Source organism: Echeneis naucrates, chromosome 19, assembly GCF_900963305.1.
Source record: "Echeneis naucrates chromosome 19, fEcheNa1.1, whole genome shotgun sequence".
Lineage (NCBI taxonomy): Eukaryota > Metazoa > Chordata > Actinopteri > Carangiformes > Echeneidae > Echeneis > Echeneis naucrates.
Window position 1 is genome coordinate 1,946,136 of NC_042529.1, and position 15,284 is coordinate 1,961,419.

At 44.5% G+C, this 15,284-nt stretch overlaps 1 protein-coding gene across 1 annotated transcript in view; it reads right to left on the minus strand.

The window, feature by feature from the left end:
- Window positions 1-3,325: 3,325 nt before the first annotated feature.
- The window catches only part of tbkbp1 (TBK1 binding protein 1), a 32,375-nt gene continuing 20,416 nt past the window's right edge, over window positions 3,326-15,284 (minus strand). Inside the window, exons 5-10 of the mRNA XM_029527983.1 lie at window positions 15,112-15,259; window positions 13,700-13,902; window positions 12,906-12,967; window positions 8,722-8,837; window positions 5,837-6,624; window positions 3,326-4,427 (exon numbers count right to left, since the gene is read on the minus strand). Of these exons, the coding sequence (XP_029383843.1) occupies window positions 4,299-4,427; window positions 5,837-6,624; window positions 8,722-8,837; window positions 12,906-12,967; window positions 13,700-13,902; window positions 15,112-15,259 (1,446 nt within the window). The 3' untranslated portion in view covers window positions 3,326-4,298. The remainder of the gene's footprint in view (window positions 4,428-5,836; window positions 6,625-8,721; window positions 8,838-12,905; window positions 12,968-13,699; window positions 13,903-15,111; window positions 15,260-15,284) is intronic.

Sequence of the window (15,284 nt, forward strand, 5' to 3'; positions counted from 1 at the left end):
TGAAGTAGTTAAATGCCAGCAGTGTTGCCCCCCCCCCACACACACACACACACACACAGTGCAGAGACATTAGTGTTGTGCTGAGGTCTTGATGTCGCCCAGGAGAACAAGCTCACAAAGACAGTGAGGAGAACGACTGGGATTCTCGCCGCTTTGTCTCCTGAGTAAAACCAAGGAGTCCACACAAACGCACACACTAAAGAAACAAATACAAAAAACAGTAGAGAGGCAGACGTGATAGTGTCAGATTGAGGCTTACTGGAAAAAAAAAAAAAAAAACAACCCTAAAGGCTATGTGATGGACCTCAGCACAAAGGTTGTGGATGTGTGTGTTCTCTCATCACATTGTGAGCTGATGTTGTGGGGGGGGGGGGCACTCTGCTGCTGCTGGCCTACACATTTTGGTTGGTGAAAATCCCACCACTGTTTAACCACAACGCACGTGTTGACACGATGGCATGAATGAGAAACCCACTGAGCAAGTCTGAAGTTTTGCAAAATACAGGAAATAATATTTTGGGGGTTTTTTTTTTGTTTTTTTTGGTTCTTGCTCCAGGCCATGTGTCAACAGAGGGTTGGTGCAAATTTTTTACTTTTATAACTGCTGCACATTTCCTTGAGGGTGGGCGTCGGGGGCAAAGAGAGCAACTGAACTGCTGTTGGACTTCAAGTTCAAATAAATGACATGTAGTTTACCTGACGCTGATCGAGGAGTGCATGATGCAAAGTTGCATCATCATCAGTGAAGGCTCTGCACGTTCTTATCATTGTGCTTCCTTTTCCTACAACTACTCAAACCTTCAAACATTCATTTGTCATTTTTCTTTTTCAAACACGTCCAGATCAGTGGACTAAGGGACAAACCACCAGGGTGAACGGTAGCACTTGTTTATAAGTCGCATATTATAATTCATATTTAGTGTGGTGGTGTCTTGGATGGATATATATATATATATATATCGATTTACAGACACTCCAATTTGAAGTTGCTGAGTAAAAGAGTACATGTTGCATTCATCTCACACACTTGCAAAATATCTGTCTGTACACAGCTTTAAATATTTTTACACAGAGTGATATAGGAACATAGATGCATTATAGAATAAGTGGGAGTCACTAAAGCCCTCTATCGTTTAATCTCCCTTCCTCTGCTGCCGTTTTTGTCTTGCCTTTTTGTACACCTCAGCGTGTGGGTCTGAAGGATAATTCCAGTTTATTCCACTGAAACCATGCTGTTATCGCTAATCGTAGCGACGAGAAACACAAGCAGTCGGATGATCAGAGAGATCGTAAAGGAGCCAGATTGAAATCTCCAGCAGGAGCTATGAAGGCGATTAATGACAGGAAATATAAAGGAAAAAATCTTCTGCGTTTATTTTTGAGACTTCTCTGAAGCTCACCATTTTTCTTGTGAAATCCTGTGAAGGTTTCAGGGTTTTCCCCAGGAAACTGGTTAGTGGAGGAGATGAGTGCTCTCTGAGCTCGGTCACTAACGCGAACAAAAAAACACGCAGCTCGAGATGAAGGTCCAGCTGCTGCGGGGTGAAATAGATGTGACTGAGTTTCAGTTTGATCGATCATTCACAGTCACCCGATCTGCTAAGCCTCGGCTTGTTCACCCTGAAGCTTTAAATATTTTATAGTAGCTGAGCTATTATTTCAGGTCATCACAGCAGCAAACTGATTTCAGTCTATCTAAAATGACTTTTAGAACCCTGAGGTCTCATCACACCAGCAGATTCAGTTCAGTCAGTAAATCTGTGCTCATTTCTTTTGAACTTTGACCCATAAATTTGAACTAATGACCTCAACCATTTGAAGAAAGGAGAAAAGGTCATGTTAATTGTTTTACACCTCTCACTTCTATTTAACGGCTTACCCCCGAGAGAGCAGCGGTCTGCAGACATTTACAATAAAAGTGTAAATACTTAGATAAACTATGCTAATAGTATAAAAAGCTTCAAAATAAACTTTTTGTGTGTTAGCAGGGAAAACTAAAAGGAACAGCAGCCTCAACTCAAAAAACGTATTGTCTCTAAACTAATAATCTAAAAACCCTAAAAATGTTTTTTTTTCCTTTAACATGGAAAATTCATTTGCACACAGATAATACATATTTTTAATAAACAGAGATGACAGGGAGACTGTAAGGATGGCAACCTTATCGGCTATCAGTTAGCAGTTAGCTCACCAACAAAAGTAAATCCCTGGTGTGTTTCACTTCCTTTTTCTTTTTTATATATATATATATATTATGAATCTCTGCAATTAACTTACCCAATAAAAGCTGTAAAATCAAATAAAATTAAGTACAAATAAACCAGAATTATCCTTGAACCTAATTGGACCCACATTGGAAAAATTTTCGGCTTTTTAAGTTTTTATTATTTATTTATTTATTTTTTTAACTTTCATAGGAAAGTTATCACCCAAAGCGAAGCCTCTGGAGATCGTAGGGTTTCAGTGTTTTCAAAAAGTACCACAGCGGGGTTAAAATTTGCTGACACTGAGACACACCTTCACCAAACTCTTCGAATCTACTGCCTCACATCTCATATCAAACTGGATTAAAATGCATGGGTGGCTGCGTGGGGACGTCCCCAACATTAGAAACTGTACATGTAACTCAGATAAGTTGACATCAGTATTACTTTGTTTTTTTTCCTTTTTTTTCAGTTGTGTTGTTGTTTTTTGTTTGTTTTTCCTTTTTTCAAAAAAAAAAAAAAGAAAAGAAATTCCACAAGCAGATCTCGAGACAAGAATCCACATATGATCTTTAAAAATGAAACCCACGTATCAAAAAGAAGATTATTGTCTTTTGCTTTAAACCCTGCAGAGATAACGTTGTTGATCGGAGGCGTATGTTTTCTGGTATTAGATCGCCGAGATAGAAATACAGCACGTTTAAAAAGCCTGCAGCTCTTCACCCTCACCTCTCGCAGCATGTCCTGATCCCGTGCAGCCCGCCGTGTTTTTGTTGGGTGGTCTGGGCAGTCGTCGTGACATCAAACTGGTTTTGAAGGTCAGATCTCGAGGAAGACCGAGGAGAATCCCAGCTGATCGTTTTGAGTCTTTGTACAGAAAAGCGTCCCATGCATCGGGATTCTGACCTTCCAGTCCTCTATGTACAACAGTGTGCGAGCACATGGGAGAAATACTGTGTGTCACCAGCATGAGGCATGTGGTGCGTCATCTGCAAAAATATATCTTCATATTTTTTTGCCTTAGAGAGAGACAATAGAAATATTAAATATGTGGAAAATATATATGGGGACTGAAAACAGATACGCTGTTTAGGCTACGCTAACTTAAAGTGCTATGATACTTTTAGGTGTTTTTTTTTTTTTTTGTTGTTTTTTTTAACAGGCTGCAAGCAAAAAGGAATAATCTCACTAAAATTTCCCTCCACTCATAGAGACGACACCTCAGCATCCGTGCCCCGCCCTGCAGGGCATCATCGAAAACCTAAACCTGCCCTTGGGCTGAACTGCACGCCTCTTTCACATTCGTGTTTTCCAGCTTGGTTTGATTAAAATGTGAGACTGGAATGTTTTATACTTCCTCAACTACCACAGAAACAAAACAGCTTCGTTTTTAGAGAAGTGAAAGTGAAGTGGCATCAAACCCTGATCACTTGGAGGTCGACCCTCTCAAAGCGTTAAAAAAAATCTTCCCTCACGAGACGTCAGTAATCCAGCGATCTGCCAGATCGCTGTCCTTGGCACTTACTACACAGAAACTGTTGCAAAATATTCTCCAGTGTTTGTGTGAAGTAGAAAATGTCCAAGCAGGTTTACAGTATTTAAAGCTAAGAATCGTCTGTGGAAACAAGAAAGAAAGACACCTCACATCTCCCTGATCATTAACTCCTCCACTCAGCATTAGCTTTGCTTTCCTAAAATGTTTGTAACTGTGTGTGTGTGTGTGTGTGTCTACGGCACTGAAGCAGAAAAACAACACAACACCTGAAACTGTCTGAAATCACACAACAAGACTCGTAACAAGACGGCAGCAACCAGAGCCGGTGATTATACAAGGCAGAGCTGCTCGGGGCAGGGCGGGGGGGCAGTTGGTGAAAGACTCGTGGACGTGGACTCATAAATCCAAGACGGACCGTGTTTGAGTGCCTCTCCTAGTAAAACAGGCCCCCGCGCAGTTTTGCATCCCTACCTGCAGGAATTCACGTGTAGCTGACTGGTTTTTATCGCCTGTCTGTCGGTCTCTTACATAATCTATAAGAGGGGTGGGTGTGTGTGTGTGTGCGTGTGTGTGTGCGTGCAGGCTGGTTGCCATGGCAATCAGATCTTGCTGTTCTCCAGGTGGGAGTCGATGTGCTTGATGAGGGCATCGTCAGGGTAACCAACGGGGAATATCAGATGGCAGAGAGGGCAGCTCCGCATGTCGCTCTCCTCGGTCTCCATCCAGAGCTGCAGAGCAACACACACACACATGATCAGACATCAGGACGACACACTATCAAACAAAGTCCAGATTCACCTTTTAATCTGTATTTTTCATTATCTCCTCAGAAAGTTTATGGCCAAGTTTAAAATAGTCATGAAAATAAAGCAGTCTATCAGGGTCTGATCTCAAACTGAAGGGATCCATCAGTGTAAGCAACGCGGGTGAATGTCCTTCATGTCCATTCATGTTACTGAGTAAAATAATAATAAAAATAATAATGATAAAGATAATTACAGTAGATATTAACAAGAGAAGGCATTCTCTTCTTTTCATCCTGCTTCCAAAGTCCAGACATAATTTTGTCAGTACCAGAAATCGGCTGTGTGCTCTCCCAGGTTCATATTTGATGCATGAATCAGTGTTTGTTTGGAGTTTTAAGGTCAGAGATGTTCTGATCTGAAACCTGATCCAAAAGGTTGCTTACCACGCATAATACTGTGCTTGCATACCTGCGTACCTGCAATGACGTCTACAGCAGTGATTTGTCTTTTTTCCACTTACAGTACTCCACAGAAGCTGTAAACAGACTTTGATGTGTGAATTCGGTGGAGTTCCCCTGAAAGGCTCGGGATCTTTCATCATCATAGTGAAAACAGAGCAGCAGAATCGGTAGGAAACAGGAAAGGAGCAGTGATCTCGCCTGTCAAAGCTTTGATGACCCGTCCGACATCAATCAGCGGCTCTGTATTTGTTCTCGATGATGTCGATGACTACTGAAGCTGCAAGGCGCAGTGTACTTTCCCATAAGCAGGTTTCTGGCCTTTTTGAAAATCATTGCTTATTCTCTCACACAGTGTTTGGAGAGCCTGTGCAGGACCAAACCTGGCAACCTCAAAATAACACTAATGGCCTTTTTTATATTTCTGCTCATGAAAACGTTAAACAAATAAGATGCAGTGTTATTTTGCTTGAGAGGTTTTGTGAATCTACATGTTGACTTTGGACATGAGCCAGATTAGCTGTTTCCCTTTTATGCTAAAACGGGTTAAATGCGTCTTGACCCCAGCTACGTACTGAATGCACAGTCATGAGGTCGAGATCAAACTTCTCATCTCATTGTCACAAAAAAAAGCTAATTGGTGCATTTCTCATAATGTTGATGTTCTTTTAAAGGAACTTGGAATCAGGAAGACAGATGAGCTGATTGTGACATGATGTGTGAAACAGCTGCACTTAGTGGAAAGAGTGTTGGGGTTAAACCCAGAGGTTATTTTCCGTGTGCCATCTCAGCACCTCTGCGGCGGCTGCTGGGAAAAACAGATGCAGGGCAGCTTCACCGCTCACCTCACCGCTGCAGCTTCATGGTGTCAAAGTGCCTCAACATGTGGCTGTTTTCATAATGACTGAATTCACTGTTAACACTTGAACTCACGTTGATGGAAGGCCAGGACTGAGCGTGGTCTGCCGACATGTAGCCCGGCTGCGGGTGGCAGCTGAGCGTGTTAGACCTCTGAGGGATGGGGAAGGCGGAGCAGGACGCCGGGCCTCTCATGACGCCGCTGGGCACGGCGGCAGAAAGCACTCCCAGTGTCCGTGGCGGGCTGATGGGATGAGGGCAGGTCCACTCCTCCTCATCCTCGGAGGACTGTGGGGGCTGCGGGGCCGGCGTGGAGGGAGGAGGGGGCTCAAAGTGAAGATGGGCCACCTCAGATAGCGGGAATGGCATCTCTCTGGAGTGGCGCATGGAGCCCTCCCCGAGGCCCCCGTCTCCTCCTGCCCCGCCTTGATGGGGAGACGGGGAGCCCCTGTGCTGCAGTCCGCCGTGCGGGGAGCCAACGTGTTGGGGCTGCTGTTTGGGGTAGCCCTCAACATAAGGCCTGGGTTTGGGCAGGGTGGAGACGGGGTCCAGGGAGAAGCGGGGCGGGCACTGGTACGCTGAGGGGTCGGCCACCTCGGAGTAACTCCGCCGGCCCTGGAAGCTGGCCCTCAGGTGTTGGCTGGGGGGCCGGCAGGAGTACGAGGCCGGCCCGTTGTTGACGTCCAGCAGGGGTGAGCGGCGGTGCATGTCCGGTGAGAGGCGCTGCAGCACCGGGGAGCGTCGCTGCTGGATTGGGGAGTGTTGTGGCGGAGGCGGGCCCGGGGAATGGCGCTGCGAGATGGGGGAGTGGCGCTGAGAGACCGGAGAGTGGCGCTGGTGGTGGATGGGAGAGTGGAGCTGGACTGAGAAAACACAAAAGAGACAAACATGTCAAATTCTATTTGAAAAAACATTTGGCTGACAGGAAGTGGCTGTATGAAATAAATATCAGTACTTATTTCCCTTCATGATGTGAAATGTGATGAATTATTTATCTGATGTTTGAACCAATGTCTGATCAAAAATTCATGCCCGTTTTTCCCGCTGCTGTTCATCTGACCGGCGACATTTCAGGTACAAATGGAGGAAAATGTCACCGGCTCATCTCTTCGATTACACTCGGCTCAAGTATGACATTCTGCTGCATCGGTTGTTGTCTCTGTGTTTGCAGCCAAATAACAACCTTCCAACCTTTCAACAAATAGAGATACACATCATGTTCCTCTGTATTTTCGTGAAGACTGATACGCACAAGTACAATTGAAGAGTTTCCTGTAATCACAAGATATGGTGATGAGTCAGTCACCTCTATAGTCACCACTTCAGCTGCACTTCCCATATCAAAGAGGAAATATCGTTTCTGCCCAGTTGGTAGAGGTGTTAAAAGGGAGGGGGTGTTTGTGCTCTTGTGCTCTCTGAGCCTCAAAATGGGACTGTTCAGTTTGATGCTTACACACGACACCCCGCAGAGCTGTTAGGAGCTCCACGCAAAAATTCCCACTTGCCTGATTACTTCAGCCATTGACAAAAAATTTTTATTCGCTCAGTTGTTAAACACATCACCTCCACGGCCGTGCGACCAACTCAGATAGAAGTCCCATCTTTCCAAATTAATAAAACACAGCGGGACTTTGGAGAGCAGTAGAGTGCGTTTTTTCTGCCGTCCTCTGTGGAGAAACACGCAGCTCGGCTCTTCACTGAATCCAGCATTTGGAGGGATGAATGTGTGCGCCCTTCTGATTTGTGGCAGAGAAGAGATGCACAGTTGTGAGACGTTGGCTTTGTGTGCAGGAAGGCAAAAGGTGTTGCTACTGTTCAGTTTGGCACTTCTTAGTTGTACTCGACAACGTGTCTGCTGCCTTTTCACTGTGAGAGCAAATCACAACCGTGAGAGCTGTGTGTGTCTGTGTGTGTGTGTGTGTGTCGGCCTGCAGTCACTGGGTTACACAGCGGTTTTTACATTTTCAGCCTCTTTTTACACAATAATACGAGCTGTTAACGTAAAAATTGAGATTTCTGTTTTATTAATCATCCAGTGTTTCATTATGAAGGCCCCATTCACGCACATTCATACAGCGACTCATGATTCATCGATTGTGTACTCTTCTACTCTACACACTCGCACACTTCAACATCCTCAAATTATCCAAATGATTCCAACAAGGGCTTCGCTGTACTTCTGTACACATTACGTAACATTTATAGTAATTTTACTGAGAAGCAAACGTGGGCTATGTTTTAAGCAGATAGGTTTGTTTATTATTCCAAAAATTCATTACCTTAGATGGCAAAATCTGCAAAAAGAGCTGCAATTGTGTAAATGTACGTCCACTGAAATAATAAAAACATGTGAATGATCTCATGAAGAATGAGTTTGCTGCTCTTGAGAGGCCATTTCTGTCATATTATTATTTATCTTTATTATGTTCCTACCTTGGCAAGGTCAGTTTATTTTCATCTCTATAAGTGACTTTACTCGTTCATTTGTTGCAGTGTTACAGATACAGACATAATTCTTTATTTAAGAAAAGAAAAAAGAGAGGAGGAAATTCATTCAAATAAATTGCATTGTATCCTACATTTGTTAGCTGTCCAATTGTAGACCAACGATTACATCCAAGGCCAAAGAAATAATAAATAGGAAGAATTAAAAGGAAAGTGAGTGAAGACACAGATGGTGAATCAAACAAAAAAAGAAATATTGAGCATTTCCTGCTTTCAGTTCAGAGTGTTTGTGATCATTAAAACGAAAACAAACATCTAACTGTATGTAAAGAGGTGAAAAAAAAAAGGCATTATGCATCAGTAATAATGCTTTGGGTGTTTTCACTTTTAATTCATCACCTTTGAGTGCGATGAAAAAGAAAAATGGTTGTGTGAATGTGTGCGTGTGATTGTGTTAAGTTCTTCATTCACACAGTTGTGTTATTGACGCGCAGCGTTGTGCAGTCAGCACTAACCTGGACTGGCCTGCTCCTGCGTGGCTTTCCTCAGGATCTCCGTCTGCTTGGAGCTCAGAGCCTGGAGGCGCCCCAGCTCCTCCGTTAACTCTGTGTAGGCCAGCGCCAGATTCACCCTGCGGGGGGGGGGCAATTATGTAATTACCATAATCATTACCTTTTACACAACATTACTAAACTATTATTCTATTACAACTGATTATGCAAGCAGCGTAATCTGTGTTTGATCCTTGGAGGTGGCCTGCAGGCCCAGATCCACGGTGATCCTCATCTCCCCTTTAAACAGGCGGGCGAGTTTAAAAGCTAACAGGCTCGTATTTTTAGACTTACAAGTCACACTGCATAATTGAAGTGCATGAAACACGCACACTCTCATGTAAAGTGTATTATGGCTCCCTCTGAAGGGCTGCACTGGCAGAGGAAATCTATTTCCAGCTCTGTAAACATGGACGGTTGGCTTTCAGGCATCAGCCTTTTAACCATGGCAACGGGCACAAGTCTTTAGCCTGAAAGTGATCTAGATGAGAGATGAGCCATATAAAGAGTGATCTCTCAGCAAACTGAATCTCTCTTTCACACTTTGGAGATGGTGTGGATAGAAGCAAAGAAAGTGTGGGCTGCTTCACATTAATGCTTGAATATAAAAAGGTTACTCAACTAACCTCATATCTGATAATGGACATCTTATCTCAAATGTCTAACCAATTTTTATAAACTCCTGAATACTGATCTGAAATTGAGTCATACTTGCCCAAACGGCGGTTTACATAAGGTGCTCTTCTACAGGATGAGAAAGGTGTCACATTCAAATCTGCCAGAAAATCACTTATTGCTGCCAACCTGAGCAGCGTCTCGTTGCTTTGGTGGCTTGTGCAGCTTAACCTGCACTAACGTGATGATGCACCTCAAAACGTTTAGACATCTTCGCCGAGAAGCTGCAGCTGTGAGTGTCTCCGACTCTCAACGCGAACCTTGTGAGATTTGTCCCTCTGCTGGGGGTCTCCCGTGTGTCAGGACCAAACCGTCACGCCACCGAAAGGCCAGAGAGGCTGGCTGACCCCTTCGAATATTTAACGACATTTAGATTTATGTGTCCACCGTCTCTTTATTTCCTCTTGTCAGTATGCTAAATTCTATTTTAAACATACAACAGGAAGAGAGCGATAAACATCAGACCATGGATAAGTCTTAGAAATGCCACCGTCAAAATGAGTTACAGTAAAAATAAATGATGATAACACAGAATCTCCTGAAGGACCCCTCTCCGAAAGCCTTCAGCATCGTGGATTAAAAAAAAAAAAAAAATACTTTCAGGGGATTTCTGCTGCAGCACCAGGAATAGATACAAACTTGGGCTGAAGCACTGGCACAAAATAAGGTGAAATTAAAAAAAGAAAAGAAAAACACTTATGCACTCTGCCTACACAGCAAATAAACCACAGTGTCAAATTAAAAATATGTTCCCCGGCACAACCACGCACTAACTTAATTGAGTCTTCCCATTTGTGTGTGTGCGATCTCTTCGGCTAAAAACAGCTGATTCTTTTTCACTCATTATCTTCAAAGATGTGCAGCAGCTGGTGTCACATTTTCTCCCATTATTTCATAAATAATAAAATATTGTGAAGGACATCATTTCAAGGAAGCTCACAATTTCTTTAAAAAAGAAAAAGACACAGCAGATCAAGTCATAACTTCCACTCTGCAGTTGTCTGATTTGCCCACCTAGTTTTCCACCAACTTGTTATGAGTCAGACAGAGTGGGGAGAGTCACCCCCCCCCACCCCCCCCACCCCAAACGTCCCCCACCTCACAACACACAGCATCCTTCTGTGTGTCGGTGGAAGCTGGCACCAACACTGTGCTGAGGCCTTCGCTGCAGGTGGACGGATTAGAGGTCTGCAACAGAGTCACTCAGGATGATGGGAGGAGCCTATGATGTCATTTCTCTGTTTCTAACTCAGCTTGACGGTCTTCGTTCATGCACTTCTTACTTTTCACACTCGTACTGTCTCACTTTTCAATTTTGTGAGCTTGTGCCAGAGACCCGTGTCGGACTTGATGCTGTGAACTCTTGTGCTCGGGTGCACACGGGGACAGTCGTTCAGAGTTATTGCCTCTAAAAATACTCTGAACTGTTGTCAGGCTGCGTCTGTTTTGTTCTTTTGCATCTATTTTCATTTGTTTCCTCTCGCTGTCATAGATGTGCACACACTGTACAATGCATGTTACAGTGTGTAGGAGGGGTGTGATAATGACAGTGCAGCATCGACGAAAGGCGTGTGAATGTGTGAGTGAATTGATCAGGCACAAAAGTGTGTGTGTGTGTGTGTGTGTGTGTGGGCTGAATCTGACCTCTGATCCGATCAGACAGAGACCTGAGCTCCTCTTTTCATTAATAAGTGTTCCTGTTTTTCTGTCAGGGTACGCCTGGCCCACGTTGATGCACACGGGAGGGCGACCATGATGATTTGAAGGAGCAGGCTGGTGGGGGGGTCGGTGAGACAGCTCTTTGTCATGCACATGGAAGAAGCGGTCACAAATAGTCTCACAGATGGCCTTTGTCACCTTTTTTTGAAATGCACCGCGCCTCGTTGTGCGTTTAGGGCCGATTGTCATGACTGGATTTCTGAAGGGCAGCCACTGCAGCAGTCAGGGTGAATTCTTGGCCTTTTTTTTCTTTAATTTCCAACAAGAAATTGAACCTCGCCATGCTGATTTATTGGAAACAGGTCCTGCTTTCTGAAAGGCTGCTGGATTAGTCAGTCGCTCTCTGTGCTGAAGTTAAAATGTGTGTGTGTCCGGGTGGGGGATGGGCCAGTACCTACATCAGTGTGGCTTGTGGTCGGTGAGATGGGCTTTTTTTCTTAGTTTTTTTACTTCGGCTCTGTACCTGTTCTGACTGAGGCAGATGTATAAAAAAAAAAAAAAAGCTGTGACGCAAAAATGAGATTGGCTTAAAAAAAAAAAAACAAGAAAGTGGAAACATAAAGAAGAGAAGTGGCAAAGAAGTAAAACATCACTGAGGATAGAATGAAAGAGGAAATAAAATTTGGTATCCTGTTTTGCATTTAGAGATGTCGAATTTGCCATTTGTTGGTCACAGAAAGCGAATTGTAGCAGAGCAGCTTTAAAACTTTTACCAAACACAACATGCCCCTGTAGAATGTAATCAGGGCAAATGTGGGCTGTTGGTGCCCTCAGAGCTTTGGGGGGAAAGGGCATCATATCAATCTGTGCAGTTCAGTTTACACTAAATGGGCCCAATTACAAGAAGTACCAGTCGGAGGCATCGTAGAAAACCAAAACCAAAAGTTGACCAAGATCTGGAAAAATCTTCCACCACACACTCACTCAAAATGCTGCCTTTCATTTTGCCCGTATTGATACACTTGCGGGGTTTCAATGTGTGGGAGTTCCCGAAACAACTATGCTTTTTTTTTTTTTTTTTTTTTTTTTAATTTTACTCCTTCTTCTTCTTCTTCTTTTTTTTTAAATTAGATGCCCTGAAAGCAATTAGCAAAAAGTAAAACACTGAACACTAAACCTAACCTCTTGGGCAATTCCACAAGGGTAAAATAATAATCATGATCATAATAAAAAGATCTTTTTCTTCTTCAAAAACAAGTGGAATGAAAGTGGAAGAAAAATGGAATGGAAACCTGACAGCTCAAATAATCACTGCTGTTCTTAATCTGTTGGTTTCTGGTGTGGAGGATGTTGAAAGAAAAGGATGCATTGATAGATGAACTTGGGCTCGGTGCCTCCTGGTTTTGTCCACCGCACACGCAGACATGAGGCAATGGACAGGAAGGCGTCCTGCTCTGTGCCTGCACTGCCCCCTGCTGCTCAGACTCATCTCCTGCCAAACCTCCCTCTGTAAATGTTGGACGCAGGAGCAGCCGAAGACGGCCAATGAAAGCAGCCTTTGCGTTCCGACCATAATTCTCCTTTTATTCATGCTGCGTTTGAGCCCGGCGGACCGGCCGGGGGGAGCTCACCCACTTCCTAATGAGGCCCCTGGAGGTCGGCACAAACCCTTTCTCAGCCGTGGAACAAACGCACACATTCTCCTCTCAGCCTCGTGGTTCTTGCTTGTCTCTGCTGAGGATGCTGCTTCTCTACCAGCATCTCTCCTTCGCTCCCTCCCTTCAACCCCCCAGAGATCGAATGTGGTCACTTACTGCTCATCTCCCACCTTCTTTATCCACTCCACATCACACTGCTTGCACGGAGAAGTCATTTCCTGCCGAAGTAGAGCATGAAATTAGATTAGCATGCAGGTGCTGGAGGAATATTGGAAAAAATCTAACAGCGAGAGCCCGTCGAGACGACACGTCTGAAGTTGTTAATCAATGTATTTGTTTGTACCTGTGGCGCTTTGAGCTTTTATGGTTTTATCTTTCTGACTAAAGCCAGTTTTTGGACAATCAGGATTTGGAAAGTGGAGGTTTAGTTCTCTTGTTAAGGGACTAATAAGATGCTGGGACGCAGCACTGGAGGGCAGAGCATCAGCCCTGGAGTCTGGGCAGCCTGTCAGGCCTCCTCTCCACTGTTGTGCTGTACAGCTCTTTGAGCTCCAGTGTCCTTCCTCTTGGACATGTTTTCTGGCAGCGTTGACCGCCGCAGTAAGAATATATTAATCAGCCCAGAAAGCTTCAGTTTAAATGTTGGACGCCATGCGATTTATGTCCAAAGCCAACATTCAGTGCCATGACTGGAAGGAGCAGTGAAAAACAATTAATGGTGACTTTTTGCTGACTATAGCAGGATGTTTTATTTCTGGAAATGTGGATTTTTGATATGAGGTTTAGCCAAATCATCCAACATGAATTCTTACAGGACATTTCTTACATATTGGGGATAACTCGGTCACAGTAAAGTTCTGGGCTCTTTTGCTCCGTCTTAGTCTTTGACATAACTGAAATCCTGACGCAGTAAACTCCACCCGAGCAGACAACAACAAACCGACACTGACCCGCTCCCTCTGGCTGTTCTGCAGCTGTCTCATCTCCTCCTTCAGCCTCTCGACCTCGGCCTTCAGCTCCTCTTCCCGCTGACACGCCCCCTGGGCTTCGTGCCGCGCCCCCTCCAGCTCGGCCTCCAGCCGCTGCAGCTTCAGGTCGGACAGGGCGTCCAGGCTGCGGGAGCTCTGCAGGGTCAGGGCGGGACAGTCCAGCACTGGAAGGCGGCGGAGGAGGACAAAGGAAGAGGAAGAAAAGATGGAGATGTGAAACACAAAAAAAGGCGAGGCCACGGTTTCACGGCTTTTCCCTCGTGTTCAACCGACTGTTGTACAACACATGAGTATGAAATCGCACAAAGGCTGACTTCTTCCAAGGGCAGCAGCTTTCAGTTTGTACCGGGGTGATGTGATCTGTGTGGGCATGTTAGTGATTCAGCTCCACTCACACAGACTCAGTCCTTGAGCCAGAAGACAATGTAACAGCGCAGCAGTATCATCTTTTATATTTCCCAGCTCCTCCCAGCCTCCTCACCATCACACTCATGTGCAGTCTACACACACACAGCCATTAATCAATACTGTACATTACTACCTGGAAGACTTCAAAGAAAAAAAAAAAGAATGTGTTCAATAGTTTGATGCTGCTGCTGCCAGTGCATCACATTTCTTCTGTCGCCCACGTTCTTTAAAAACAGAGAAAAAGTACAGTCGAACAGAAACTCTGGAGCTACTTTACCTTCTGCAGACCGGCTGAGTTTGTGCAACTGTCTGCCTCTAAAAAACCCCCCAAAATCCTTCCAGAGTTTGGATTCGCAGTCATTTAAAAGATGAAGAGGTGGACCGAATTTCAAACAAGCTTTTCTGCTGCAGGACCTTATTTTTCATTGTAATAGGTCCAATTATCACACAGGTTTGTAAGCATTTGGTAAAACAGACCAGTCACAATGGACATCGCTCAGCAGTGCAGATGGACGCACAGGCTGAGCGATACCAGCTGAGGGATCCAGAGACATTTTCAGGTCCCTTGAAATATTTTTGAAGCCAGGATGATTGAATTTCAATCATGAGCGCCTGCAACAGATCACCCTTTCTGCAGGACAACATTTCCAGGCTGGTTTTCTCCAGCAGCCCGAGGATTAACCTGACCCCGACCAAAATGCTTTCTGGCCAGATTGTTGGAGATGATTAAAGGTTGAGTAATAGAGATGAGATGAGTGGTGATTAACAGCGATAACAGGTGTCTGAAGCTTTTTAGTTTCTAAACACTCTTGCAGTTTATGTTTTATTTTGCTCTTCTCAAAGTGAAGCAAAATGTAGTAGTAAATAAACCAAAAACCTGTAACCCCTGTGTTGTTTAAAGTAGCTTGTGAGGGACAGTAGTCACAGATGTGTGTGTGTGTGTCTGCGTGCTGTGTGTCACTCACTGTGTGCATCGGGGCCGGCGTGCAGCTGCAGGTACTGCATGTCTTTGCTGTGCAGCTGCAGGTTGATCTTCTGCAGGGAGTTGTCTCTCTGCCTCAGAGCCGACTCCAGGTTCAGGATCCTCTCCACATGCTTCTCCACCAGGCTGGTCTGGAATCACACATCCACAGAGGCT